General features: G+C 42.2%; 1 protein-coding gene across 2 annotated transcripts; it reads right to left on the bottom strand.

Moving 5' to 3' along the window:
- Positions 1–1,534: 1,534 nt before the first annotated feature.
- On the bottom strand, positions 1,535–23,144 carry ASNS (asparagine synthetase (glutamine-hydrolyzing)). 2 transcript variants are annotated; one of them, XM_027824279.3, is made up of 12 exons: positions 22,783–23,144; positions 20,017–20,312; positions 17,053–17,290; positions 14,480–14,665; positions 14,050–14,151; positions 12,160–12,287; positions 10,924–11,050; positions 9,319–9,425; positions 7,784–7,884; positions 5,400–5,481; positions 4,994–5,149; positions 1,535–3,534 (listed from the first exon to the last, which is right to left on the bottom strand). In XM_027824279.3, the coding sequence occupies exons 2-12, from the start codon at positions 20,263–20,265 to the stop codon at positions 3,325–3,327; spliced, it is 1,686 nt and encodes a 561-aa protein (XP_027680080.1). In that variant the 5' UTR covers positions 20,266–20,312; positions 22,783–23,144; the 3' UTR covers positions 1,535–3,324. The 2 variants fall into 2 exon arrangements, with proteins under 2 accessions (XP_027680080.1, XP_007061856.1); XM_007061794.4 differs by having other exon boundaries at positions 22,647–22,927.
- Positions 23,145–27,926: the final 4,782 nt, after the last annotated feature.

Below are 27,926 nucleotides of genomic sequence, written 5' to 3'. Positions count from 1 at the left end.
CTGGCTCCCACAGAACAGAAAGTCAGAAGTCCAAATGGGCCAAGCAGCTCCCACCAGCTTCCAAGCTACTGCGTCCTGGCAGGTGGTGACTGTTTTCAAACTGTGGGGCACATCCTCCAATGGAAGCGCACCCCCCCCTTGCTAAATGGAAGGCAGAATGCTGGAGGATATGACCCCACACACACACACCTCACCTCTAGAGGGCACAAATGTGCTTGCCCGCCCCAGGGTACTAAAATGCTTAGTTACAGCTCAGCTATGAAGGTAGGGGTGCTGATCCGTGGGTTTCTTGTGTGTTGAGTTCCATTCTTGAAGCTGCTCATGGTGTCCAGGAAGTTGATGCTAGTGTGGATGTGTTCCAGAGAGAGTTTAATGGACAGGCAATGGTTGTGGAAGTTGTGGTGGAAATTTGTGGGGAGTTTAACTCATTTGTCCAGAACTGTGACACTGAGCACATTTCCCATTCAGCACATTCTGAAGAACTCTGTGTAAGCTTCGCCTCTCACCGACAGAAGTTGGTCCAATAAAAATAGAGAGAGAGCCCCTCATCCACCTTGTCACTATATCTTGGGACTGACACTGCTACAATACTGCATCCAATTTTGATTCCTGTAACCTGGCTTTTCAGAGGAGGTGGTTTTTGTTTTTTTTAATTTGGAAGTGTCAGTTAAGCATACATATCCTTACATAGCCCAGTCAGGGTAAGGTTCTTTTCCATAGAAATGGTCCTCTCTCCCAGAAGGTGGTCTGTGTGTGTGCCCTTGCTTAAGGAAGACAAGCCAGTTTCTCCCTTTGCTGTGAATTTTAAAAAGACACTACTTCAAATAATTTATATTTTCATAGAATTTTAAATTTATATCACATCAATTCTCGACACATGGGGGCCAGAAGGTCTGTCAGCCTCTCTGTTGGGTTCCCCATACTCACGGTTTGTTTGTTGGCATCCTGCAGCATCCCTAGAGAGCCAGTCCTAGGGATGTTTGAACTGTGCAGACAGAGATGGTGCCCTTTGTCCCGAAGGACTTGGCTCCTGGGGCTAGGAGAATAAAAACAATTGATGAAGTGGTGGGACCCTCATTAAAGGTAGGAGGGAGAATGGAAGACTGGCACCCCTAAGTTACTCTTACATTCCCTCTAAAACTGGCTCTGCCACTATGTTACTTTTTCTCCAGAATATAGCACTCACCTCTGACAGGAAGCCCCAGAGCAGCAAATCAGCAACTTGATATTACAGTGACAAACACATTAGAGTGATGATAGACAAACAACTTTTCTTTACTCTAGAGCTTCTTCTAAAACAAATGCTGCCCCCTCAGGGTCAATAGTAACAGGGGAAACTGAAGAGTATCAGAAAATTCAGTGAGAAGCGCATCTTTCCTTTGCATCCCAGTACAGTCAAGATGCTTAGCATCACTATAGTTTGGCACGCCTGTTTAACATGGTGTAAAACTGTTTCAAAAGCCGTTGTGGGTGGGTCCTACAGAAACTTCACTTCTAGGCTTAAGGAAAATGGTAGGCACCAGGAGGCTCAAACTGTCAATTTCAGTTAAAAACCTTTATTAAAAAGCGAAGCGATGCTAAACCATACTATGAATCTGTTACAACACAAAACAGTTTCAAGACCCTTGTTGTGCAGAGGCCTATACTCAAGTGGTTCAAGGTAACAAAAGTCCACATAAAGGTAAAGCCCGATACATAAACTTAGGAAATTACCAAAGGTTAAAAACAGACTGGTACAAACTGAATTCCTTAATTTTTTTTTTTTTTTTTTAAAAAGGCAGAGCTGAGAGGTCTTCAAGGCTCCTGGTAAAAATCACAAGTTGGCAAAACAATTATCTGAATGAACCTAGAACTGAGAGAAAACGTTTGTAAGTTGAAGTCACCAAAATGTGCTCTCATTGATTAATCATGAGATGAGGTTTTCACCCCCTTTTTGTACATTGAAATGGGAGCAGTGGAATGTGTGGACTGGAGTGACCTTAGCCATCGTTGTGACTGCGACCCACACCTTCTCCTGGAACCTTGGAATCCATGGTACCACTGGGTCTTCATCATCCTGATCCTGCAAGGCCTCCTGACCAGATTGTGCCAGAGAAAGTTCCACATGACATTGCCCCCTCCTCTGGCTTCAGCTGAATCTTGAAGAGCACTTGGAAGATGGTATTGTTTCCTTGTGACACTTTTTATTCTCATTCCTAAATTTCCCCAAATGTTGTGCAGGTGTGTAGCCACTTGACTCACATTAGAATCAATAGGAATCATGAAGTTAAAACCCCATACAGCTTTCAAAATCAAGCCCTTGAGGTAGAAACAAAGGACATAACTGGCCAATTTTATTCCATGCTATTCAAATTCTTACAACAAAACTGTTACCACTATATGTATAGACAGGCCAGATCTACAAAGATATTTCAAAAGATAAAAGTCCCACAGCATGGCCATGGCTGGCCACAGTTTGCTGACTCAGGCTCACAGGACTAAAAATTGGTGTGTGGACATTCTGGCTCAGGCTCCAGCCTGAGCTCTGGGATCTTCCACCCTTGCAGGGTCCAGGAGCTCGAGCTCCAGCCTGAATGTCTACACAGCTATTTTTCAGTCCTGGAGCCTGAGTCAGTGGACGCAGGCCAGCTGCAGGTTTATCCCTATGTAGACATACCTACATGTACAGTGCCTAATGAGAATGTAGTGGGATTTTCAGAAGTGCCTAAGCAGGTTAAATACCTACCTCCAATTGACTTTAGTTAGGCACCTAACTTGCTTAGGCACTTCTGTAAATTCTACTAGGTGCCTCTCTGTACCTGTAGGAATTTGCAAATCTCTGTAGATCTTGCCCAATGTCTATAGTAACCGTATGAATGCTACAGTTTTTAAACACAGGAGCCTAGACAGAATAGTCCAGACCATAAATGCTCATTTTATACACCACCGTCCCCCGATGAAATTTGGGCGAACACACATTGTATGAGCCATTCAAGTCTTCCAAGGAGGTTTTATATTAAAACATACATGTATGTTTGTAACTGAAGTCAGCCAATCTGACTGAGTATTAACAAGGGCAGAGCTGCTAAGCAAGATGGTACCCTTTTCACAGAGTAGTTTTTCAGACCAGAACTGTAGTTTAAGTGAGGCAGAGGTCCTTGTGCAAGCCCTCTGCAGTGGGGTGAATTTCACACTATTATACTAGCTATAAAGGGCTCTTTCATCTTAAATACCATTGTCCAAATCCATTCTGAATATTCTTTTAGACTACTGGGTTGCATAAGCTTTAGCGCAGGTAGAGCCATTTGGCGACAAGTAATTTGTGTTTCAAAATTACTGGAATACTTATTCTTTGGTAGCTGACTTGTAATGTTTCAATGTGCGAGCAGAAGGATCAGTAGCTTCAATCCATCTTGGCATCCAGTAATGGGAGAGCCAATCAGCTCGCCCGGGGTAGTGCTTCTCAAAGATCTGGCGGTAGTAGTAACCTTCTTTAGTCTTAGGAGGATTAAAAGGAAATTTCTCTGCTGCCTTTTCCAGCAGAAGGTCATCAACCTATGGACAAGAGTGAAATAAAAATTAAGCTGTGAAGTTGCTTTATAAATTATTCACCAGACCATGAGCTGCAGTCAAAATACCATCATCTCAGGGTAGAAGGATTTACCATTAACTCCACCGTTTCTTAAATTTCAGGAAGAGACTAAAAGCTTTCTAAAAGGTGAAATTCTGCCCTAGGATGTGTGCATGGCTCCCACTGAGTTCAATCTGCCCAACTTTATTGAGAATTAGTCTCATAAATGGCCCTATTAGTGCAATGTTGTTTCCAGCTCCACAGAACGTATCAACTTTTTTGAATCTAAAATTCTCTTTTCCAGTAAACTTACAAAAGTATCTCCCCATTTCCTTCCTGCCTTTCTCTCTTTATTGAATGATTCCGAGCAAGCTCAGGCTATGCAGTTATCTGCTTCTTGATAGGTTCTCTTCTGTCTGCGTACAATGGATTCTAATTCACTCCAATCAGCACAACCCAGTCTGCAGGCTTCCAGTGGCAGAAAGTACCTCAGGAGTGGGAGTGCAGAGGTGAAGTCTCCTGCAGTCTCCATTCCACTAAGGGTAGGGATGAAGAAGGTTGATTCAGGTGATCAGCTTCCACCAGCAGGGCTCCAACAGAGCACAACCATAAAGTTAATCTCCTTCCAACCCCCAGCGCGGGTACAGAGCAGAGACCCTATCAGCCACTCCTTTGGAGGTAGATGCCTCTGCTGGCATATCTTTCCCTGTTGTACAAGGGCATAAACTGCACTGGCGCCAGCAGAGGTGAATTTCACCCACAGGCTGGGGTAAGGTGGGCATTATGTCCTACCACTAGTGATCATTTACACACAATCCCCTGCGCAAAGCAAGTGTAGCTGCAGTTACACTGCCTGGCTCGGTAAGGAGAGATTTCAGCTCCAAAAAGGGCCTACTACGCTACAAACAAGTGTGGCTACCAAAAACTGACACTGCACTAACTCTGCAGCTGGGTAACAGCGGGCAGCGGTGATATAAATGGCTCGTATAAACTACAGCAGCTGCCCTAAGATGAAGGATTTCCCACGGTACCGCAGCTCCAGCATTCATTTCTCACACGGAACCCAGAATCAAACAGGTTTATCCATAAACTAAACACACACATATATTTGTAATCCAGCTATTTCCTTCACTTAAGCATATCAACTGCCTTTCATAGTCCTTTTCATGAGATTTTATCGTTTCTTTCCATCTAAAATTTCACCTCACACTACAACAGTTTTCATACCCTGAAGTACTTTCATTTCTTAAAAGCAATCTTGCTCCTGTAATATTCTTGAACAAATGACAATGAGAACTTCAAAACTCAAGTATTTATTTTCTGGACTATGTGCAAATTCCACCTTTCATTGGCTGATGCAATTTCTAATATATCTGCAGTGGCTTTAAAACTTAGAATGAAAGCAAAGATAACAAGCAGAAATTTTAACATAAATAGGTGTACCTGGAGATCAACATACTCTTGGAGAATTGAAAACCAAGACTTCTTAAGAGATGTTATACCATCACTGAAGGCTTCTTTGGGTCTCCAGAGTATTTCTTTAGGAAGCAAGTTGGAATCCTGAAACGATTCTCTCAAGAGATGCTTTTCAATTCCATTCTATTGACAAGAAGCATAACAATGCTGTGAATGTTAGGAACCTAAGTGTAACAAATTTTACAAGACAATTTTTAAAACATATCTTCCCCTTTGGAAGTCCATTCAATAAAAAGATCAGGCCAATCCAGCAAAGCAATCAAGCATGTGAACAGTACCATTAAATCCTATAGGATTACTCCTGCTTAATGCTCTGCTGGATCACAACCTTAATCTCCAACATGTCTTTTGGGTGCTGTGTAGGTTTGTATACCTTTGGAATTCTGAGTTTTGCTGGCAGGGACAGGTAATAATAAGTAAATCGGTGATCCAAAAATGGGACTCTCAGTTCAAGACTAAAAAACAACAACAAAAAACAAAAAATTAAAATAGAAAACATACTACATCAACCCCATGACACATTAGTTTAGAATTCCATAACTGTTAACATCCATTTATTTTGAACAGCAGAAGGAATACAAGGTTTAGTACTTTAATATAGGAATATTTCACTTATGCTCAAAATGTAATTTCCAATTAATCAGTTAGTACAATCCAGTAAATTATCTGTACAGTATTTATCAACCAAAAAAGTCCAAGAATTTTGTCACAGTCTATGCTGCCATCTATTGGAAAGTTTATGATATCATGTAAAAACATAGGAATTCCTCCAGTAGGTTCCACAAAGACCTCGATAAAACAATGCACTTTGCATATAAACACTGAAAAAAATCCTGTAATCCTCAAAGATCTGTCAAGAACCAGCAAGCTGCCTGTGAGGAGATGCATCAGCATGTTTTAAGCTGTTGCAGAATCTGGTAAGTTTCACCCAAAAGCATACCAGAGTTTGGCTTTCAAACATGATAGCAATAAAGATGCACCTGCGGGAACCATAAAGACATTTCATAGTGATTCTGCAATGCTCTCATGCAGAATTTCCATTAACTTCAACAAGAGTTCCATGTGCAGAAGCACTGAGCCCTTACTGCTTATGTTTGGGCCCAATATGTTGTGGAGCCAGATAATTAGTATCATTTCTAAGATTTCATATTTGAGGTGACAAATGAGTTGATAAGAACTTTACCTTTGGTAGCGAGAAGCTGCATCAAGCACTCCTGTACTTGCAGCAGGGCACTTTAGTTTAAAGCATGTAATGAAATGGGCCAGGACCTCAGCCGGTGCAAGTTAGCGTAGCTCCACTTAAAGTCAGCTGTGGAAGTGGTCCAGTGTATCTTAGTGCATTCCAAAACTGAGTTTATTATTCTTAGTTTTCCTCCTCACAAAAAAATGAACACCTACTGCAGGTAATGTGCAGTACACACTGCCCTTGAAGAACGACTACGGTTCGGTAATATTTCAGGGAAGAGGCTTGAACTTCCTACCCTTGTATACCGAGTAAGAGGTTAGGGCTTTTCAGTTTCAGCCAAAGATTGTTCAATGTGCATAAACGAGAATCTGTTGCTATATATTTTCCGCAGGTGATTGGCATCTTTGACTTTGACCTTCTTTGCCCCCAACCCCTCATACTGATTGTTACCCTATTTCTCGCATCACATCTACATTTAATGATAAGTTATCAGAGCAGGCACCTTGTCTTTCCAATTGTTCTATAAAGCATTTCACAAACTTTTGTATAACTAACAGGAAAAGGCAATTGCAGCTCTTCAAGCACAAGGCAATTCAAAGTGTGAAAGTAAACAAACCTGAATAAGCAGCCAGTCTCATCTGCGCAACATGCATTCTCCCCATTATTAACATGGAGAAACTGAGGCACAAGAAGGTTTACTTGCTCATAGTCACACAAATCTGTGGCAGAGCCAAGAACAGAACCTGGATCTCCTGACTGCCCAAGTCTTGTATTTTAGTCACAAGACCCTCCTTCCCTTCATATCTATCCAGCTTCTTTATTAATATTCTGTAACTTTGTCTTGTCAAATTTCCTTTTTTCTTCCTTCCATCCAGTTTCCATTCCTTAATGTTCAGATGCATCCCTGTTGTTTATGCCAGAGGTCCTATAAACATATTGCCTAAACTCTTTAGTTATTTTTAAAACTTTCTGATTTTATCTTGGTCAGGAAGGGCCATTTCCCGGCCCCCCCCCAAAATACTAACATTTCTAAATACAGTAAATATTGTGTACTGCTCATAACAAAGATTACTCCTCCTAGACAAAGGCCTTTCCTGCATCAATTAGCAGAATAGCAACCTAGTGCATTTGATATGATCAACTCTGCACAATCCTGTGAATTCTCCACCTGGATTCCTTCAGGATACAAATCCAATTTAATCTTGGTATGTAACTTTATACTGTTCTCCAGCCTTCTAGCTGATACTTTTAACAGGTATCTTTTTCTGTTTTGTTTTTTTTTTAAAACCATGAAGCCACAAAAAAGGATATTGCTTTCCTGCTCCCACAAGCTTTTAGGGCCAGATCCTGGTCCCACCAATAAACAGATAACAAATTTGTCCCTTAAAATATACTGAATTATAGATGAAGACAATTGAGGGTAATATTTCCCTCTACATGTTACCAAATGCGCCAGTGTTCAGATGTTAGTAATTTCACAGAGGACAGCAAGATCTTTAAGATTCTAGTCTACTTAGGTTCTTAAACTACACCTATAACTGTGGTCTGTTGGAGCCTAAAACAGGCCTTACCCATGAGCCGCAGTAGTTCTGTCTGCACGAAGTACATCAAACATGTAGAGTTCTCTCAGAAGCCTCTCACTGTCTTCCATAGCTTCTTCAGGAGACGGGGCCTGTAACATACATGCAAAAGTAGTACACACACATAATGCATGGGTGTATTGCTACTTTGAGAATTTTCTGTAGCATATATGGGATTTCCAGTGATTTCTTTGCACAGAAGGAGAAGTTGTACTCTGCAGCGTATTCCATAATACAGTGATACGCTACACGTTTAGGGCATGAACATTAAAGCATCTGTACACAAATTTACACTGCATGCCGACTTATTTCACAATTTCTAAGCATTTGAGGAGACTACATATAATTGGATGATTAGGACTCCTTTCCCTAACCTTCCTCACTTTTTTAGAAACACGCAACATGCATGCTCATACTCATGGGCTTATTCCAATACTGTACAAATAGCATGTGCCCTGTGCAATTCCCCAAAGCTACAACACATTCTATGGGGAGAATGCCAAATTCACGTGATTTGGACAAAACCGCCCCAGTGTCTTCTTTCTATTAAAAATTTCTCAGGAATCCAAGTAGGACATAAGCGATCTCAGAACAGGGCCCTAAGGACTCAAATAATCAACCTCCTCAATTAAATTTGTTTGGAAGCAGTTACATGGAAATGCTGAATTAAATAATAATAATGATTGTTTAAGATTGTACATCTGTTACTATGACAGTTCTCACTACAAGCCAAGAGGATGTAAGTGATATTTATTACACAAAAAGTATAAGATGATGTTTAGGCCAGATTCTCATCTAATAATGTAAATCAGCATAGCTCCTTTGACTTCACACTTGGCAGCCTCAGTACAGAGGCCAAAAACTGCAGGGAAAGACAAATGAACTGTTTATTCACCCTTAGAAGTGGTCTCCGCAGGTCAGTGTTGACACACATTAGCAGGACAGTATGGGAAAACCTGCATTATGACAGGACTGTCCTTATTCCATAAATAAACAGAGGAATTAATGAGAAAATCCTCAGATGGTAGAAAGTGTCAGAGCTTCACTGAACTCAGTTAGCTATGACAATTTACACCGCTGAAGATCTGCCCTTCAATCTCTAGCTGGCACCTTAACCAACTCTAAATTTGCTTTTAAAAATGTAGAAGAGAAAAAAATGTTTGAATTAAAAATTATTACAAAAATGCATAATGATCTCTAAAAGGAAGAGCCTATAATAGGAGGAAAAAGGAAATGTCTGGACCCTGTACACAGCTGGTGACGTTCTCTTAAAACTCTACTATTCGACTTCAGTGGGACTACTCACATGCACAACAGCTTGCGTGCAAAAGTGTTTGCGAGATTGGGGTTTTGAATACTTACTTATTCGTCCACTTTAATACATTATTTACTTGTAAGTGGATATAAAGTACCAGCATCAGAAAGAATTAATGTATTCCAAGGACTCTTTCCTGATTATTGTGGCCCAATATGGCCATGCACAAACAAGAATCCTTTTTCCTTTGAGAGCAAAATGTTGTTCTTACCTTATGGAAATAGATATAGCCTTGTGTAAGCTCATCTGAGCCTTCCCCTGAGAAAATGACCACACTGTCTGTTTTCTTGCTTATGTGTCTGGAAACCAGATACATACCTAAAACAATAAAATCAGATTTACAAAGTTATTGTAAATTCAGTTATAACTGAACAAAATTCTGACTTCAGAAGCACAGTAATTATTTGGATTTAGTGTTTCAGTGCTTCTCTGACATATTAGAAATGAGGGGGAAACAGCTGAAAGCCACAACAGTAGCAACTCTTTCTGCTTTTCAATCCCAATAAAATATCACTAACCCATATCATTTTAGGTATATTTTCTGTGTCTAACTGTTCCCATGGTGCATGCTTTCCTAGAACTAGTCCTTAAAACTCAAAACAACTGAAGGGAAAAATATACGTATAAGTGGCCTTGATACATATAAGCTAAGTCCCAGTGAAGTCAGTTGGACTTAAGTACATGCTTAAAGTTAAGCACATGCTTGACGGCTATCATGAATAGGGATGTTTTCCTGAATTAAGGCTTATATTTGTAAGAATGAAAACAATCAGTCAAATATTTATTACTGCTGTAAATTCACCTTAACAGTTATACTGTATAGTCCATTTCGTTTCCAAAGCACTGTATTAAGAAATTTTCTCTATTCTCTTCATATACATACAATGAATTCAGCCTTCTCCTCATCGAGCCTTTCCACATGATTTAGTTTAGTAATAAAATCGTTTTGGTTTTGTTGCAGCTGTTTGTTTGTTTTTTAAAAAAAGACTCAGTTCATTACCCGGTGTTTATTTCAAGGAGTTCTACTACACTGTCATACTAAAATCACATTTGAATGCAAACAAAAATGTGAAGAAAAATATTTATGCTTCCATATTTGTTATGGCAAAATAGTACATATATTTTGAATTCACAAAACTTTGCCTGCCTTTCTGAAAGATATGCTTTAGCCAAACATGAAATTTTTGGTTCAGAACAGGAGTAAATGGTTGAGATTCTATGGCTTGTGTTTTATGGGAGATCAGACTTTATGAACTAATATTTCCTTCTGGCCCTAAAATCTGAATCTCTGTCTTTCATTTAAGGATCTCAAAGCCTCAATAAACCTCAAAGGAATGTAAATGCTGTTATACCTGTCTTACCAATAACTTGTCATGGTCCCACACGGAGGGCTTGTCTACAAAAACATTTAGTTCATCACAAACTGTAGTCTAATTCTAGCCCGCGCTAGCCTACCACAAAATAAGTGTCTGCGCGGACCCTGCTGCCATGCATTAACAGTTCCCTAGTGACCTCTGATTTACTCCTGTTTCAAAGCAGAGTAGATCAAAGAGCACTAGAACGGTTAGTGCGTGGCAGCAGGATCCACACAATTAGTTCATGGCAGGCTAGGATTGAGTAGATTTACACCCCAGCTTCCATGAAATAAGTGTTTGTGCAGAAAAGTCCTGAGACAATGACAAAGTTGGAAATAGAAATCAGGGTTCCTGGCTCCCAGCTCCTCTCTGATCATTAGACAGTATACGAGGATAATACCTTTCGTGTAAAACAATACATCAGTACTTAGTAAAGAGTATATTTAAAATAAATAGCTTACCAACTGAAGCTCTTACTGTTGTAATATCATATGTTTCCAAGCTAAAAATAACTTCTTCTAATGCCTGAATTCCTTCTTCAGAATTAAATATTACTTCATGATGTTCACTGCCAATATAAGCAGCTACCTGTTTATAACAGATTACATTAGTAATCTGCCTTTTAACTCAAAGTGCTTTGCAAACATCCACAACATATCACTAAAATGCCAGACAAAAATTTTGCAACAAAAATTACATAACTGATTAAGACAGGAAGAAAATAAAACGGATATCCACTATAAACTGCGGTGGAAAATATTTCCCAAATTACAGTTTATTCTAACTCCAGTGTTTACACAAAGCACAGTGGAATCTGTAATGGCTGTAAATAGTTGTGACATTTGTTTTTTTTAAGTACCACACAGCCTAAAAGACAGCACAGTGCCCCCCAAAAGATTTGTCTAAACTACAAGTTCATTCACATAGACAGATGCTAGACGAGACAGTTCCAGTGGTTCTTCCAAGATCTAAAAGTTTAGTGGTTTATCCTTGGACTCAGCCACAAATGGAGGCAGAATTGAGGCACCTCTGAAAGCATGGCCCTTGCGGCAGAGCCATGAGTGAGACTATTTTTTTTTAATCCTGCTCCCATATCTCCCTGCAATACCCACTGCCACCTGCTCACATATTTTTTCCCTGCTCCCGCAAAAACCTTAGATCCTGCAAGAAAGACAGATCCCCCCATGCTACCAAAAAAAAGTTAATGTTTTTATATATTATAAAAACAATTTTTACCATTAAAAAAATAGAACAAATCATGCTTAAACCATTTAGTGATGTCCCACAAATTTCTGCAGTCTGGTTTTTTTTGCCCCCCCGCCCCCAAATCATGCCTGCAACAAAGTACATTTTACCCACTCCTGGTATTATGGCAGCGGGTCCTGCAGGACTCCCTGGATCCCAGTCCATCTGCAGGGCTCTCCTTGTAGTAATAACGCAGTGACAGTTTTGGTCACAAAAAGATTTTTCAAATACATAAGAACAAACAAATGAAACCAATCTATTTCTGTAATTTAATTAAGACGCAAAACCAATGCTGTGCAAACTTGGTTTTACCACAAATTCTGATTCCACCCAAAAGAGAATTAAGACTACATCCAGGACGCATTGTGACCTTATACAGGTAATGTAAAAGCAGTATTCTCTATTCAGCTTGAGCACGCTAACTGTAACTGAAGACAAAAATATTACCATACCTTTCTGGCAGCCAATAAATCAGGACTGTCTTCCATTCCAATGGCAAAGGTTTGTAAAGGGTAACTGACGCTTGATTCTTTCATCAGTTTCACAAGCATCGCAGCAACCAAACTGGAATCCAAACCCCCTATCAGCAAAACAATTTATTTCGTTATGTTTTTAAGGCACAAGCATCTGTACAATGGAAACATGATTTACATAGGTCTTCCTTGTTAAATTATGTGTGAATCCAAGACACATGATGTACAAATGAGGGTGGAACAGAGCCCTAGAAGAAAAAGATGGCACTGTACAATTTCAGTGGAACAGCTGTAGTAGCAATTACTAGTGTATGTGCTGTCCAAGAACCACAACAGAAATCTTTTTTTAAATACACAAATAGATCTTCCGTGGTGGTATAATGATTCTAAATAAACATACCTTCTCTCTGCCCATCCTGCCAAAATTAGACTGATTTTCCCCGCCCCACCCTCCTTCCAATACAAAACTATACTTGTCTCCTTCATGACTATGCTTCCACCTACCGCTAACAAACATTCTCCTTAAGACTCCACTTGCTCCATCAGCTTTGCCCGTTCTGGCCTGCTCACAGTCCCCAACTCTCTCTTCTGCTTGCAGCTACCATTCCAGCCATCTGGCATACCCTCCCTCAGCTTCACTATCCTTCTTGCCATTTTAAAAGCAAAATGTACAATTCTTCTTGCCTCTCTCATTTACTGCCACATCCCTTGCTAAAACACACTGTTGAAACTGCATGCACAGGGCAACAATTGTGTAAATAGTACACAATTAGTGTGTACCTGGATTGTATTTATGGAGATTTGACTACGCTGCTGTAACTTGAGAACTTTAAATTTTGAAACTGTTTTGGCTTGGGGTTTTGTTTTTGTTTTGTTTTTGTGGGGTGGGGGAAGGGGGGAAAGAGAGAGACTGTCCCATCCCCAGTACCACACTACCCACCCCAGCTTTTATGTAGGTAAATGAAAGGAGTTAGCAGCACTGGTCAAACTAAAAATCTTCTCTTGAGTCCTGCCTCATTCCAATACATACCTGATAAGATGCATAGTGAACGTATGTCATTATGCCATGCATACATACATGCACAACCTACCTTAACTCTGCCAATAAGAGCTCCTAAAAAAAAATTGTAGTGAAACAAATGTCAGACCCAATACTAGACAGCAGATATCTGGATTCTACTGTAAATGCCTTAACACTAGAGCACACTGCCTCCCAGCCAAGACACTGAACTTTCTTCTGGACTTTAGATTACCCCCTTTGAAAAAAAAGTTAGTGATTAGTTTTGGCCCAGATGCCCCTAAGTCAGTACACACAGGATATGCCTTCTCCCTGCCCCCACAAACACACACAAGGGGAGGTAAAAGGCAGAAAAGAAGCCAACTCCCCCTCTTTTCTGGAATATGCAGAGGCCTCTCTATAGATTTACCTTGCAATAGTGAGGTGATGTCTCATTTTTATAAGATATTTACCCTCACTAAAAAGCCGTATAATGTTATGAGTACATTGGATTAGCACTGATTAAAGAGTTGTTTTTGTATCTTCTTAGTGAAAGATGGCCAGGCACTCTGCAATCCAACGTCCCAGCTCAGGTTCCATTAGGTATAATAAAATAATAATAAATAATAAATAATAATAATAATAATATAGTAAGAGGCTCAATAAAGACCATAACAAATCTTCAAAAATTCCTTCAAGTTTCTGTTAAAATTTTTGGTAGGTAGAAAAAGTGTATTAAAAGTCGTGTTATTTTAGATGCATCACAGACATACCAGAGTAAGTAAGCACTTTATTTATTGGCACAGGGGGTGGGGGGGAAGAAGAAGAGAGCAGGGAGGGAAAGAATAATCATTCTAGGTTTCGATATTTACCTGACAAAAGACAGCCAATTCTTCTGTGACTCATTAAACGTTTTCTAACAGCATTTTCAAACAGAAGCCGAATGTTGCTTTTCACCGTTTCAAGATCCAAACCTGCCACGAAAGGAAACAAGCAAACATCCTTGTTTCGGGGGTTTCATTAAGGCTTTGCTGGACTAAACTAAATAAGGATACAACATTGTTTGCTATCAAATGAATTTCAGAAAAGGATGTAGGAGCTCCAATATATTCGCAAGCACATACAAAGAGAGCCCCCAAATATCATGCCCCTACAGCCTAAGGTTTCTTTTCAGCTCTTTGCCAAATGATTCTACCACTTATACTACACAATACAGGTTACATGTTCATGAAAAATTAAGTAATGAATTATTCTGATTAATTTAAAACAAGGCTATAAAAATCTATTTCTTTGCTGTGTTACCTGCAGGCAGATGTTCCATTGTATCATAAGCAGCATGCAGAGGTTCATCTTTACAACTATGAAATTTTACCAGTTCCACTGATGCAACTTTGCCAGATGGTTTTAAATCCAACACTTCATAGTGTCCCGGAAGAAATGGCTCCACTTTAGGACAAGAGGACATGGAGTGCTTTAAGTTGATAAGACCTGCAAACATGAAAAAATGTGGAGGAGTATTTACCATGCCTATCACCATGGTCCCTGAGCTGCCTAAAATTAGATACAAAATATTTTTCTCCAGATTATCTATTACAATCTAATTCTGCCCTGGCTAGTACAGTGACGGAGGTGGGAGGGGGGAGGATATGCTACTTGAGACCTCCTCTGATTCAGGAGTCCTCCCAACAACAGATTGCAGTTTACTTTATTGCTGCTCTAAAACAAACATGGACAGGGTGTTCCCTGTAACTAGCACTTGCTACTAACAGCAGCATGCAGCTCATGATACGCCCATCTAGCTATGATCAAGCCACCAAAACAACAGACAACCTCATTGGGGTCATGGTTCATAGGCTACCATATTATCTTTTAACCCTATGGAGAAACTCTACCTATCTTGCTGTCTGTGTGGGGAAAGAGGCTCTTGACACTCACTTCGTCCCCTAATGCACCAAAGGGTCTGGTCCTGTGCTTATTGAAGTCAGTGTCAAAACTCCCATTGACTTGCACGGCACAGGGTCAGGTCTCAGCGCAGCACAGGGCAAACTTTACTATAACTCAGCTTCTAACTGCTAAGTAGTATTTTACTACTGAGATGTTTTAGGGAAAATATGGCATTATTGAATACAGTGACAGGGTCAAGCGCCTGTGCAAGCTTGAAAGACAAAGTAACAATGAAAGGAATTAGCAGCACTGGTCAAACTAAGACACTGAACTTTCTTCTGGACTTTAGATTACCCACTTTGAAAAAAAAGTTTACATATAAAACCAAAAAGAGGTTAACAAAAATCACTAAGCAGCCAAAGTCACTGCAGAGTTGATATTAAAATAAGTAATTATTTATATCAATTTAGCAATTCCATAATTACTAAATTATAGACTCAGAACCTGAATGTGTTGTTTCTAATAAAGGCCTCAGGATCAGACCGGCAATAAAATGGTCAAGGGCCATATTTTACTTTCATTCTACACATCAAACTTCTGGTGAAGTCACAGGGAGTATTTTGCAAAAACTGAAAGGGGAATGTCCCCACGTGGTTATTTGGATGCAGTCAGATGGATTTCAAAAAAAGTTAAGTTATTTTAGCAGTGATACAGAAGGGAACTGTGAGCAGTCCTTATTGGGGAAAAGGGGAAAAAACAAAACGAAACAAAAAAAACCCCCTACCATAGGGAGTTAAGCACAAATGAAAAAAAAAAAAGACTGTAGGATTGAGTCTCTGAGATTGCATCATTACAATGGTCGAGCTAATCTGGATGCCAATAACGAAACACATATACAGCAGTTCAAGGGTAAATGTGAGGAAACAAGAGATTTGTTTAGATCTTATTCAAATAAACTCCCTTCCTATCCCAGTTTGGTAGTGTTTATACACCTTAATGTCTATGGTTCCAGTATTTCATTGTTTTTCCTAAAAATAAAGAACCGGTGGAAGTAGGGTGACCAGACATCCCAATGTTATCAGGACCGTCCTGATATTAGGACTGGTGTCTTATATAGAAGGTGTGGCCAAACTGTAGCTCGTGAGCCACATGCGGGTCTTTACAGTTAAAGCGTGGCTCACAGGGCACCCCACGTACCCCTCTCTCATTCTCCACCTATAAGATTGGGCATGGGGGAGCTTGGCACTTTTGTCCTGTGGCGGAGTGGTGGAACTAGGGGCTTCTGCCCTGCAAGGGGTGCGGGAGTGTCTATGGGTTTTAGCCCAGTGGGGGGAGGGGGAAGGGAGAGAAAGAGTCCCCAGTTTTTCACACTTGCTATCTGGTTACCCTAGGTGGAAGTATGAGGTCTAACTGAGGAAAAAAAAAGGATACTGAACTTTCAAATAAGAGACAGCAATTATTCTAAAAGCATTTGTATTTTCTCTTCCTCTACAAAATTTTAGCAGGACTGTAAACTTCTTGATCTGATTCGACAGGTTCTCACCAGTTACTTCAGAATTCAGTCAGAATTCCGAGGATCAAACTCTGGTCTCATTTACACTGGCATAAATCCATTGACTTCACCTGACTTCTGTATAACTAATCAGAATCAAGACTTCAAATATTATCTGAAATCAGACAATAAAGATACTTGGCAGCCATAACTATATAAAAGTAGATAACTGATTTTTAGCTATGTTAAAAGGCCATTTATTCAAGTCTAATGTCTTCCTATTTTATAAAATGTCTATCAAGTTCTATTTACATATTTTTTTAAAACAAATGGGAACACATATGATTTTATACTAATTATAAAATTACCAAAAATTTTGTTGTTATCTCCTTAACGATCACCAAGAGAATAAAATTTGTGTTCAAGACTTTTTATATTTTGACTCAACAGCGGTGACGATGAAGTTGATTACTAAATTTATGAACTTTATTGATTTTACCTTTTGCCTCAGAGCAGACACCCAAGAATCCATCTTCAGTCAGCACCTTAAACAATGGTCTGACTCCATACGTATCTCTTCCCAGAAACACTTTCCTGTTTGCTGTGTCCAGCAGGATGAATGCAAACACACCATCTAGCATGGAGGCTGTTTGCTCTATTCCTCCTCTGTTGTAAAGATGAAGGATTACCTCGCCATCTACTAAAGTTTGATACTCAAATCCAAACTGCTTTTGCAGCTAAGGAAAATTATTAGAAAGAAAAAAAAGATTAGCATTCACAGACACCGACTGCACTCATTTTTACTTTAAAAAAAGGGGGGGAGGGGGACATTTACTTGCTTGTAATTAAAAAAAAAGAATATCGATTACTTGGTGGATAAGAGTCTGAAAACTCTTGTTTTCATACAAGCAAAGGAAACGATACACTGTGTTTCAGATCTGATTTAGGTTCTATTTGCAGCTCTGCCACTGACTTCCTCTGCAACTCACTTCAGGGACAAATTTTCAAAGGTGTGGGCTTCAGTTGCTGGGTGTAAAATTTGAGACACCCTGTGTCAGATTTTTAGAGACACTGAGCTCACTTAATCTAAAATTAAATCTCTTAATGGGGACAATACTACTTATCTACCTTACAGGGGTGTGGCGTTGCTTAATTCATTAATATTTCTAAAGCACTTTGGAATTGAACTGTATTTGCTTCAATTATACAATACCAGCATAATACAGTAATAATACTTTGACCTGAGAATTTCATTTTGCCAGTTTAACTGGAGGAATTAAAAAACAAAACAAACAAAAGTTTGTTCAGTGAAATTTAAGATTCTTCCATAAACAAAAATAAGCAGTTTCAGATGCCAGAAGTTTTGGCAGCCATGAGTATGCTTCATGCTCTTGTTGTGCTACTTTTTAAAATTATTACAACCATCTACTGCTGGTACTTACTGACGGATGGTAGAAAATCATCTAAAAATAATTTGTAAGACTGCAACTGTAAAAAGGATATTATCACTATATTTTTGATATGTTTTAAATCATGGGGTGAAATCGTGGCCTCACTGAAGTCAAAGGGAGTTTTGTCATTGGCCACCATGGAGCTCACCTATGGTTCTTTAACAAATAAGCTCCAAAAACATACTTGCCAACTGGAAATCACTCTCTTTACTCAAATTGTTTTTAACTACATCAGTGCACACATGATTTTATAACTCCCACTGATGGCAATGCAAGTTTTGCTGGATTAAGAACTGCAGGGTTGGATTCATGTTCAGAGTCTGCTTTTAGAAAGCAGTAAGTGCTACTGAAAATGACCATAACATCCTGCAGAACACAGCAAGTATTGCAGACTGCTGATACAAGGGACTCAGCATTTGCTTTGCTCTGCAGTATGTTAGGATGATTCTCAGTAGCTTACCGCAACAATCAGACACTGAAAGAGCCACACTCTGCAGCACGTAGTTTGTCAAACTGCTAGTGACATCAATGGGAGCGTGACTGAGTAAGCATTACAGAGTCAGGCCTTTGCTATCAATCACAGCTGCTACTTACCCATACATTCCATATTTAACATGCTGGTGTGACTGACTTTATATAGGCCTGGATTCAGGAAGGTACTTATGAACGTGCATAACTTTAAGGATATGGGTAGAACCAGACAATAAATTAGGACTACAATGCCAGGTTTTCAAAAGGTATTTAGGCACCTAAAGATGCAGATAGGCATCTAATGGGATTCTCAAGGGTGCCCAACTTGAGTACCTAACTCCCAATCATTTCAATGAGATTCAGGACTCGTCTACCCTGGGAACTTACCCTCAGCATAGCTACATCCTCACCGCTGAGAGACGCGGCTTTGCAGACCTAACCATAGATTCATAGATATTTAGGTCAGAAGGGACCATTATGATCATCTAGTCTGACCTCCTGCACAATGCAGGCCACAGAATTTCACCCACCACTCCTGTAAAAAACCTCACACCTATATCTGTGCTATTGAAGTCCTCAAATCGTAGTTTAAAGACTTCAAGGAGCAGAGAATCCTCCAGCAAGTGACCCGTGCCCCATGCTACAGAGGATGGCAAAAAACCTCCAGGGCCTCTTCCAATCTGCCCTGGAGGAAAATTCCTTCCCGACCCCAAATATGGCGATCAGCCTGGGTTATGTCAAAGGAAGAATTCTTCTAAGGTGCCACAAGCACTCCTTTTCTTTTTCCATCAACCTAGTTACCACTTCTAAGGGAGATGGATTAACTACAGCGATAGGAGAACCCCTCCCGTCGCAGCCGTGCGTGTCTACACTGAAGCAGTACAGCTGTGTCACTGTAGCACTTTAAGTGTTGATATACCCTTAGACACCTAAACTGCTTAGGTGGTTTTGAAAATTCCACTAGACCCCATCTGTATCTTTAGGTGCCTAAATATTTTTGAAAATCTGGCCCACTGTGAACACTGTATTGATCTATATTGAGAATATTTAAGACATGTCCTATCTCATCTGATATGATGAGATTAAGCAGAAACATAAATAATATACAAGGAGGACAGAAGAGCTCCCCCAAAATAATCTGAAGAATACCAAATTTAAGAGGACATTTTTGGGGGGGTGGAGGGGGTAATTTTACATTTTCCCCCCAACTCCCAAATTCTTTATTAGTAAGCACTGACTATGCACTTACCCCTTGGAAGCTTAAAATTGGGGTAGACTTCTTTACTAAGTTATTTTTCCTCTTTCTGTTTATACATAGTCACTATTTACTGTAACTATTTGAAGGACTACTGTATTCTGAGTATCTCTCATATACTTATGAATTGGCTCCAGATTTTGACCCAGTTTGTTTTTGAAGTTGCATCATTTGATTATTTGCTCTGACATTTTAGTCCACAGTGTTTTAGAGACGTTCCAAATCTTCACCAGCACTGAGGTACTACAGATCAGTCTTTTTTTTATTTGTTTGTTTGTTTGTTTACCTGTCTGAAGTTGTAGATTTCTCCATTGTAACATAGCCATAAATATGGAAATTTCTTCACCCGAATAGGCTGCATGCCATATAATTGATCAACAATCGCAAGACGATGGAAACCAAAACAACAGTTGGTGAAGCCATTGACGTTTTCAAAACGAAATGCATCAGGACCTCGGTGAGCTATTTTCATGGCACTTAGACACTGGACAGAAAGGCATTCATCGCTTCCAAAAAGGGCCCAGATACCACACATTTTGAAATCTCTTGCAGGCTGTGTCACAGCTACTTAAAATGAAGAACCTGTTAACAGAAAGCTATGTCATCATACAATGTGTTTTAGCTATAACAGATACCTATGAAGCATATTTCTTGAATATGAATAATTAAACACTGTCTTATGAAGAAAGTAACTGGTTTAGGCCCTGTTGACAGAAGGTTGATTTAAAACAAACAACTTCAGCATACCTTGCACAGACCAATAAACTAGGTTTAATTTCAGTTTTAGATACAGTAAATATGTTTGTGGGTTATTTTAGTTGTTTGTTACTTACAGAATGCAAACTCATATTCCAAGTACAGAATCATAGGTTGATCAGATGTGGTCAGGAAGTGGGTAAAAATTAGTTTTGGTCCTAACTTGGCAGACAGACCTGACTTTCTGAGTCTGATAAAGCAAGAGCTTTAGTTACCCTAAGTTTAGACAATTTGACTAAAGGCTCTTGAAAGATCTTGCTGACAAATGCAAATATCTAGTGAATCTAACTTATGAAATGAACCACTCAAGTCAAAACATTCCAAATGTCAAATTGTATCTGGCAAACAGACATTTTCCACATATGCAATATTTTTATTCCTGTTTTCCTTGTTAATGGTAATTATTAAATCACACATACATAATGTGCTAACAGTTCAAGCAACCCTGTTAACTTAAAAACCATTCTTCTGTCCATTGAGTAGGGTGGGGGAGTGTTTGGGGTTTCTTTGTTTTTTAAAGAATTACCAAGACTAAAGGCCTCGTCTACACTGCCACTTTACAGTGTTGCAACTTTCTCGCTCAGGGGTGTGAAAAAACACCCCAAGCGCTGCAAGTTTCAGCGCTGTAAAGTGGCAGTGTAGACAGTGCTCCCAGCGCTGGTAGCCGTGCTCCCCTGGTGGGAGTGTTTTGGTTTTTTTTTTTTTTTTTTTTACAGTGCTAGGAGAGAGCCGCAGCAGCGCTTTAAGGTTGCTAGTGAAGACATTCTCCCTTTTAAAGTAGGGTGAAACTGAAAAACAGAGGAACGTGTTTTTCCTCTTATTCACTTTGTGTACTTGACGGTACTTTCTGCACAGTCAATGTAGCTGTTTCACTATTGTGTATTTCCTCTATTGTTTGCATGGGTCTTCCACACAGCAACAGGGTAGGGGGAAAAAATTTTAAACAAAAAACAGGGAAATGGAGTTGCCAAGCTACAAAAATTGGCAGACAGACTCAGAGGTAGCTGTAGGTACTTCAAAACCACTTTCAATGTATTTGTAACTGACTAGATTTCAAATTGGCAGTGTCTCTTTAACACCGCAGGACAACCTTTTTCAAATGGTTTGACCATGGAGTAAAAAGAAAAGGAGGACTTGTGGCACCTTAGAGACTAACCAATTTATTTGAGCATGAGCTTTCGTGAGCTACAGCTCACTTCATCTGTAGCTCACGAAAGCTCATGCTCAAATAAATTGGTTAGTCTCTAAGGTGCCACAAGTCCTCCTTTTCTTTTTGCGAATACAGACTAACACGGCTGTTACTCTGAAACCTGACCATGGAGTGAATTTCTGGGGGGACGGGAGGTAAGCCCATTTCATTCAGCAAAATTTCGTCTAAAAACCCTCCTTTCCCCAGTAGTCGCAACGCTGATAGCCCAAGTAACACGTATTGCTTTCTTCACATCCTCTGTCTGATGCAATTCTTAGGCGTACAGCTTTGCACAGCAATGAGTCAGTAAGCCTCTCCTCTTAAGGACTGCATAGCCCACATGAAGCCCAGCGGTTGTGGCTCCATGTGGGCAGAGGCATCTGCTCGCACGAATCCGGGCTCGGGGCTTTAGTTTACAGGCTCGGGGCTTTAGTCCGCAAACTTTAGTAGGGCCAGTGTCTGCCTCTGTGTAGTCATCACCGAGCAGAACGGGGCCCTCACTCTTTGGGTCTTCTAGGCACTAATGCAACACACATAGTAAGGCCCCGTTCCTCCAGCCCTGTGCCACGAGCAGTCCCTAAGCAGGCGGGTAAGAGTTTGGAGGATCGGGGCCTACAGGAGAAGCTGGCAAAAGAAAAACATCAACATGCTTCCCGCGAGTGACCAGCTGCCCCTGGGCGTGCGCGCCATTCCCCGCAGCTGGAGGGCCCCAGCCGGGAGCTGGGGAGCGGAGCACACCCCGGCCAGGCACAAGCCAGGAAGGAGCTCGGTCCGGCGGAAGCAGCACGGCGGCGGGCGGCAGCAGCTCGCCACCCAGAGCAGCGGTGCGGCGATAGCGCTCCCGCCGCGCCCTGCCGGCCGGCCAGCCACCCAGCCAGCCGTGCGGTGCGGGCCCCGCCCGGGGAGAGCCAGCGGCTGCCGGGCACAGCAAACTACCGCCGCCGCCGCTGCCGCCCTCCCTGCCCCGTTACCTCTGCTCCGCCTCCAGCGCCGGGCCGGGCTTGCTCAGCAGCCAGCCAGAGATGCTGAGGGAGGCCCCCGCTCCAGAGGGCCAGACTGCTGCGAACCAGACAGGTAGAGGCAATCGTCTCCCCTACCCCTCCTCACCTGCCGAGCGGCGCCCGTGAAACCTGGCTCCTCCTCCCCGTCTTCCTGCTGCTGAAACACGGAGCGAGGTTTCATCATGGGGCTCCCCCTGACGCCGCCCTTCGCTGCTCTGCCCTACTCTCACCACCAAGCGGAGAGGGGCGCAGCGCTCTGCTCCGCTCCCCTGTACACATGGTGGGTCATCGTCGACCCTAGATTTATATTTAACTCAGCAACCTGCCGCCAGCCATTTCCTTTGCTCCCCGTAAGGCGGGCAGGGGAGCCCTGTACGTCTGTTCACAAAGAAAGTTCTCCAGAAAGAAGAGAGACACCCCCCCACACACACTCACACTCACACTCATGTTCTGTGTTAAAATAAGAGCAGGGCGGGAGGGAGGTTGGGATTGGAGAGCCCTGCTGCAGACTATAATGCAAATATTAAAACAGTAGTGTCAAAAAATGTCCTTGCTAGGTTAAGATGCACTGAGCATAGTCCGCTAATGGTGTCTCCGGTTGTGAGGAAAGCCGGGACTCAGGATATAAATGTTCCAGCCAGAGACCTATGGTATTATATAACTATCAAAGCCCTTTCCCAGTATACACATGAGTAGATACAATTAAAGATGATCAGAAAGCACAGCCATACCATTATCTCACAAAAACTACTTCCAAAGGTCCAATTCTTCATCTCCTGTTATTATTACTGGCACCCCGGTGCAAAGTGGTAGTACATGTGAGAGCCTCCCAAGGCAGCTGCCAATCAGAGGAAAATTACTGACACAGAGTCTGGGTATATTCTTTGTGCAACTTGTTTATTTTGCACTATAAACATCAGTCTTTGAACAGAGAGTTAGTCAAAAACAGCATGCATGCAATCTCCATTTTCAAGGATCTCAGCCCAAATATCAGTGTCTAATTCCCAGCAACACTACCTCAAGCATTAACTCCACTTAGAGAGGCCTAAAGCAGAGACCACACTCCCTTGCGGTTTGCCACAGCTCCTCCCAAAACAGCATTTCTGCCAAGACTAAATATTTACTCGCAAGCTAGGAAAAGGAACTTGAAAGAATATGTAATAGCACCATCTAATGACTGACTCCCTGCCATAACATTATTATTGTTTATTTCTGATAGCAGCCATGATGCACTAGGACTAGATGATGTCTAAAGAGAAAGGCGGTAGGGTTGCCATGTGTCCGGTTTTCGACCAGAACGTCTCATCGAAAAGGGACCCTGGTGGCTCTGTTAAAAGTCCGGTTGATGGCGCAGCAGAGTTGGCCAACTCCCTGCCTGGTTCTGCATGGCTCCTCGGAAGCGGCAACATGTCACTCCGGCTCCTAGGTGGAGAGGCGGCCACGGGGCTCCTCATGCTGCCCCTGCCCCAAGCGCCAGCTCCGCAGCTCTCATTGGCTGGGAACCATGGCCAATGGGAGCTGTGGGGGTGGCACCTGTGGGCAGAGGCAATGCATGGAGCCTCCTGGCCGCTCCTCTGTCTAGGAGCCAGAGGAACATGCCGGCTGCTTCCCGGGAGCTGCCTGAGGTCAGCGCCACCCAGAACCCACACCCTGAAAGCCCTCCACACCCCAACCCCCTGCCCCAGCTCAGAACCCCCTCTGCACACCCCAACCCTCTGCCCCAGCCTGCACTCCGAACCCCTCAGCCCCAGCCCGGAGTGCCCTCCCGCACCCCAAACCCCTCATCCCCAGCCCCACACCAGAGCCCACGCCCCCAGCTGAAGTCCTTACTCTCTCTCACACCCCAGCCTTCTGCCCCAGCTTGGAGCCCCCTCCAGCACCCTGAATCCCTCATTTCTGGCCCCAGCCTAGAGCCCTCACCTGCAGCCCAGAGCCCCTCCCACACCCCAACCCCCTGCCTCAGCCCAGAACCCCCTTCCACACTCCAAACCCCTCGGCCTCAGCCCAGAGCCCCCTCCTGCACCTCAAACCCCTCATTCCCAAGAGGTTTGTGTCTGACCAAAGTAACACTGCTGACCTGCCTGCAAGCAAGCCTACTCTGGATTGAGACTATTTGTTTTAGTGTGGGTACTTAGGTTGTACTTTAGACTGTTCTGAGGGGGAAAAAAGCTGTATTTGCTTGCCATTAGCCTTGCTTTATTTTGTCTGGGGAAAGGGAGAGCTTCCAAAGTTTATGCCTGTAGGAAGGCTACTGTTCTGTATTTTGGTTTCAAAGAGAAAAACATTTGAAGAAAGGAACCTGGATAACTATCTGAACTTTAAGGTTTTACACTGGGACTTCAGCCAGCAGGGTAGGCTGGAGTCCTCTTCTTCCTTGCAACTACGGTTACAATGGGAATATTTATATAAATATATTTCATGAAGATCTGATAAGTTTTCTTTGAAGTTTTTCCTTTGCTTAAAAGAAATCTAACAGGTGCACAGGCTCTTCTCTTCAACTGCGGGAAATAGTTGATACCCAGAAAAATAAAATGTTATAGTCACAAGGACAGACTTCTGCCTTTGGTGTAAATCAGGGATAGACAACCTTTGGCACGCAGCCCTCCAAGGTAAGCCCCCTGGCGGGTCGGGCCAGTTTGTTTACCTACTGCGTCTACAGGTTCGGCTGATAGCGGCTCCCACTGGCCACGGTTCATCGCTCCAGGCCAATGCGGGCTGCGGGAAGTGGCGGCCAGCAATCCCTCGGCCCGTGCCGCTTCCTGCAGCCCCCATTGGCCTGGAGTGGCGAACTATGGCCAGTGGGAGCCGCAATCGGCCAAAACTGTGGACACAGCAGGTAAACAAACCGGCCCAGCCCGCCACATGCCAAAGGTTGCCAATCCTTGGTGTAAATGGTGGCCAATGTCTGCCATATAGAACTGCTACAATCTTTACTTATTTAGTCATTTCCCATCTGTGGAACCTGGTGGTAGCATTCAATGTTCAATTTTAAGTTCTGTGACAGTTAGAGGTCATGGTACTTAAAACATTGGCTGCAGATGTGAACATTGGTAGAGCTGAACTGAAGCCACTAATAGGACAAAACTTGCTAGAATAAAGTGTGTCAAAGAGAAACAGATGTGTCACTAGTTAACAGATACATGATAAGACTACCCTTCTTGCAACTCTCTCCCCCCGTTTTGTTTATTCCCCAAATTTCCACAGTGTAAATAAGGGCTATCTCAGAGCTCAGCTGCGTAGGTGATACAGTGTGTGTTACACACCTGGTAGAAGCACACCAAATGGCTCTAGTGTAGACAAGGGCCTAGAGTAGAGTAAAGAGGAATGAGAGATTGTAAACTCTAATAGAATAATGGTGGCCTCTAAATAAAGAGTTTGTCTTTATGGAAAAGTCCTACAGAAGTTAATAAAAAAAGATTCATCTGTATGATTTTTTTTCTTTTAACCACTGTATAGAATGTAGTAGTCTATTTTCCAGTCCATATCAGAAGTCTATTTTTCTATTAGATAATTTAAAAAACCTGAAGAATTCTCATATATTCTACATATCTTTGGAGTAACTTCTGTAGAAAAATATTGGTTTCATGCCTAGTTAATTCCATAGTACGCTTTCAAAATGGTAGAAAAGATTTGCAGCCCATCCAGACTAGCATTTAGAATAATTATTTCACTTAATATGGGAGGATTAACTTCAAAATAAAATCTCCAGTTCACTCCTCCATTGCAGCTGGATGCACCAATCTCTTTGATGTTCCACTAATTTGTATGGATATACTGTTAAAAACAAACTCACACAGCTGGAGATACAATTGGTATAAGGCTGTGACTGCTGAATCAATGCCACAAATGTATAACAAAGAGCCAAAGACTTACAGACAGAGCCAAATGCAGAAGTGGAATAATGGGCACAATTCCAATAAAGCTACTTTGGCACATAGGTCCTGCTTCTATTGCCACTGATGGCAAATTTCACAACATTCTAAAGCGTCAGGGATGCAGTTACTACTTACCATCGCAAGGTAGAGCTATTGCCTCAGAATCAGAAGTTAGTTCAGGAGTTCTCAGGACAAACTGTTTGGTGACCTCGGAGTACGGCCACCAACTCTTGCTGGTGGCTGCACTCACATTTTTTCCTAAAATACTTAATTAGCTTTAGGAAAAACAAATAAATAAGCAAATATACATGTCCAAATCATTGTAGTTTATTTATTGCTAGCTAATAAGTCTGTTGTTAAAATTGATATTAACAAACATACAAATATCACTTTTCACAGCATACTTACTCAGCCCCGGCAAACCTGGGGACAAATTAAGCCAAGGCTGAGTAAGTAAGTCGGGGGAAACAGCAGGAGCCAGGGGTGATTGGGGTGGGGATGCCGGGGGAGACAGTTGGGGGGCATAGCTTGATGACCTGTAGCCAGAGCCATAGCTAGGGAATGGAGCCTGAAGCTGCAAGGCCAGAACCTGGGACCTGCCGCCGTGCAGCCAGAGCCCAGGGCAAGAGCCCAAAGACCAATGGCCAGAGCCGGCCACCCCAACACTCCTGGGGTGAAGCCCAAAGCCTGAGCCCACCGCCGCTGGGAAGGTGGGGAACTCACTAGCCGCCTGCTCCTCCAGAATTGTGCCCCGGCTGTCTCCAGAGGGGGCAGCATCCAACCTTTGCCTGCAGCCCCAGCAGCCAACACCAAGGTGGTGCATCCAGGAGCAACAGGGAGAGGGAGGGGCTGCTGCTTCTTCCCTCCCCTTCCTCCCATCACAGCCCAGGAGGTCGTGGCTGCAAGAAACACCACTGGCAGCCGAATGCAGCATTTGAGAAATGCTGAGTTAGCCCTGGTCTACACTAGGACTTTAAGTCGAATTTAGCAGCGTTAAATCGACGTAAACCTGCACCCGTCCACACGATGAAGCCCTTTATTTCGACTTAAAGGGCTCTTAAAATCGATTTCCTTACTCCACCCCTGACAAGTGGATTAGCACTTAAATCGGCCTTGCCGGTTCGAATTTGGGGTACTGTGGACACAATTCGACGGTATTGGCCTCCGGGAGCTATCCCAGAGTGCTCCATTGTGACTGCTCTGGACAGCACTCTCAACTCAGATGCACGATTGTCTGCCGTTGCTCTGACGCAGGGAGGGGCGACATGGCTTACAGGGTTGGCTTACAGGGAATTAAAATCAACAAAGGGGGTGGCTTTACAGCAAGGAGTATTTCAGGCAGGACTTCACGGAGGGTTCCAATAAGAAATGGTGC

Source organism: Chelonia mydas, chromosome 2 (genome assembly GCF_015237465.2).
Source record: "Chelonia mydas isolate rCheMyd1 chromosome 2, rCheMyd1.pri.v2, whole genome shotgun sequence".
NCBI classification, from domain to species: domain Eukaryota; kingdom Metazoa; phylum Chordata; order Testudines; family Cheloniidae; genus Chelonia; species Chelonia mydas.
This window is presented reverse-complemented; position numbering and strand designations above follow the sequence as displayed.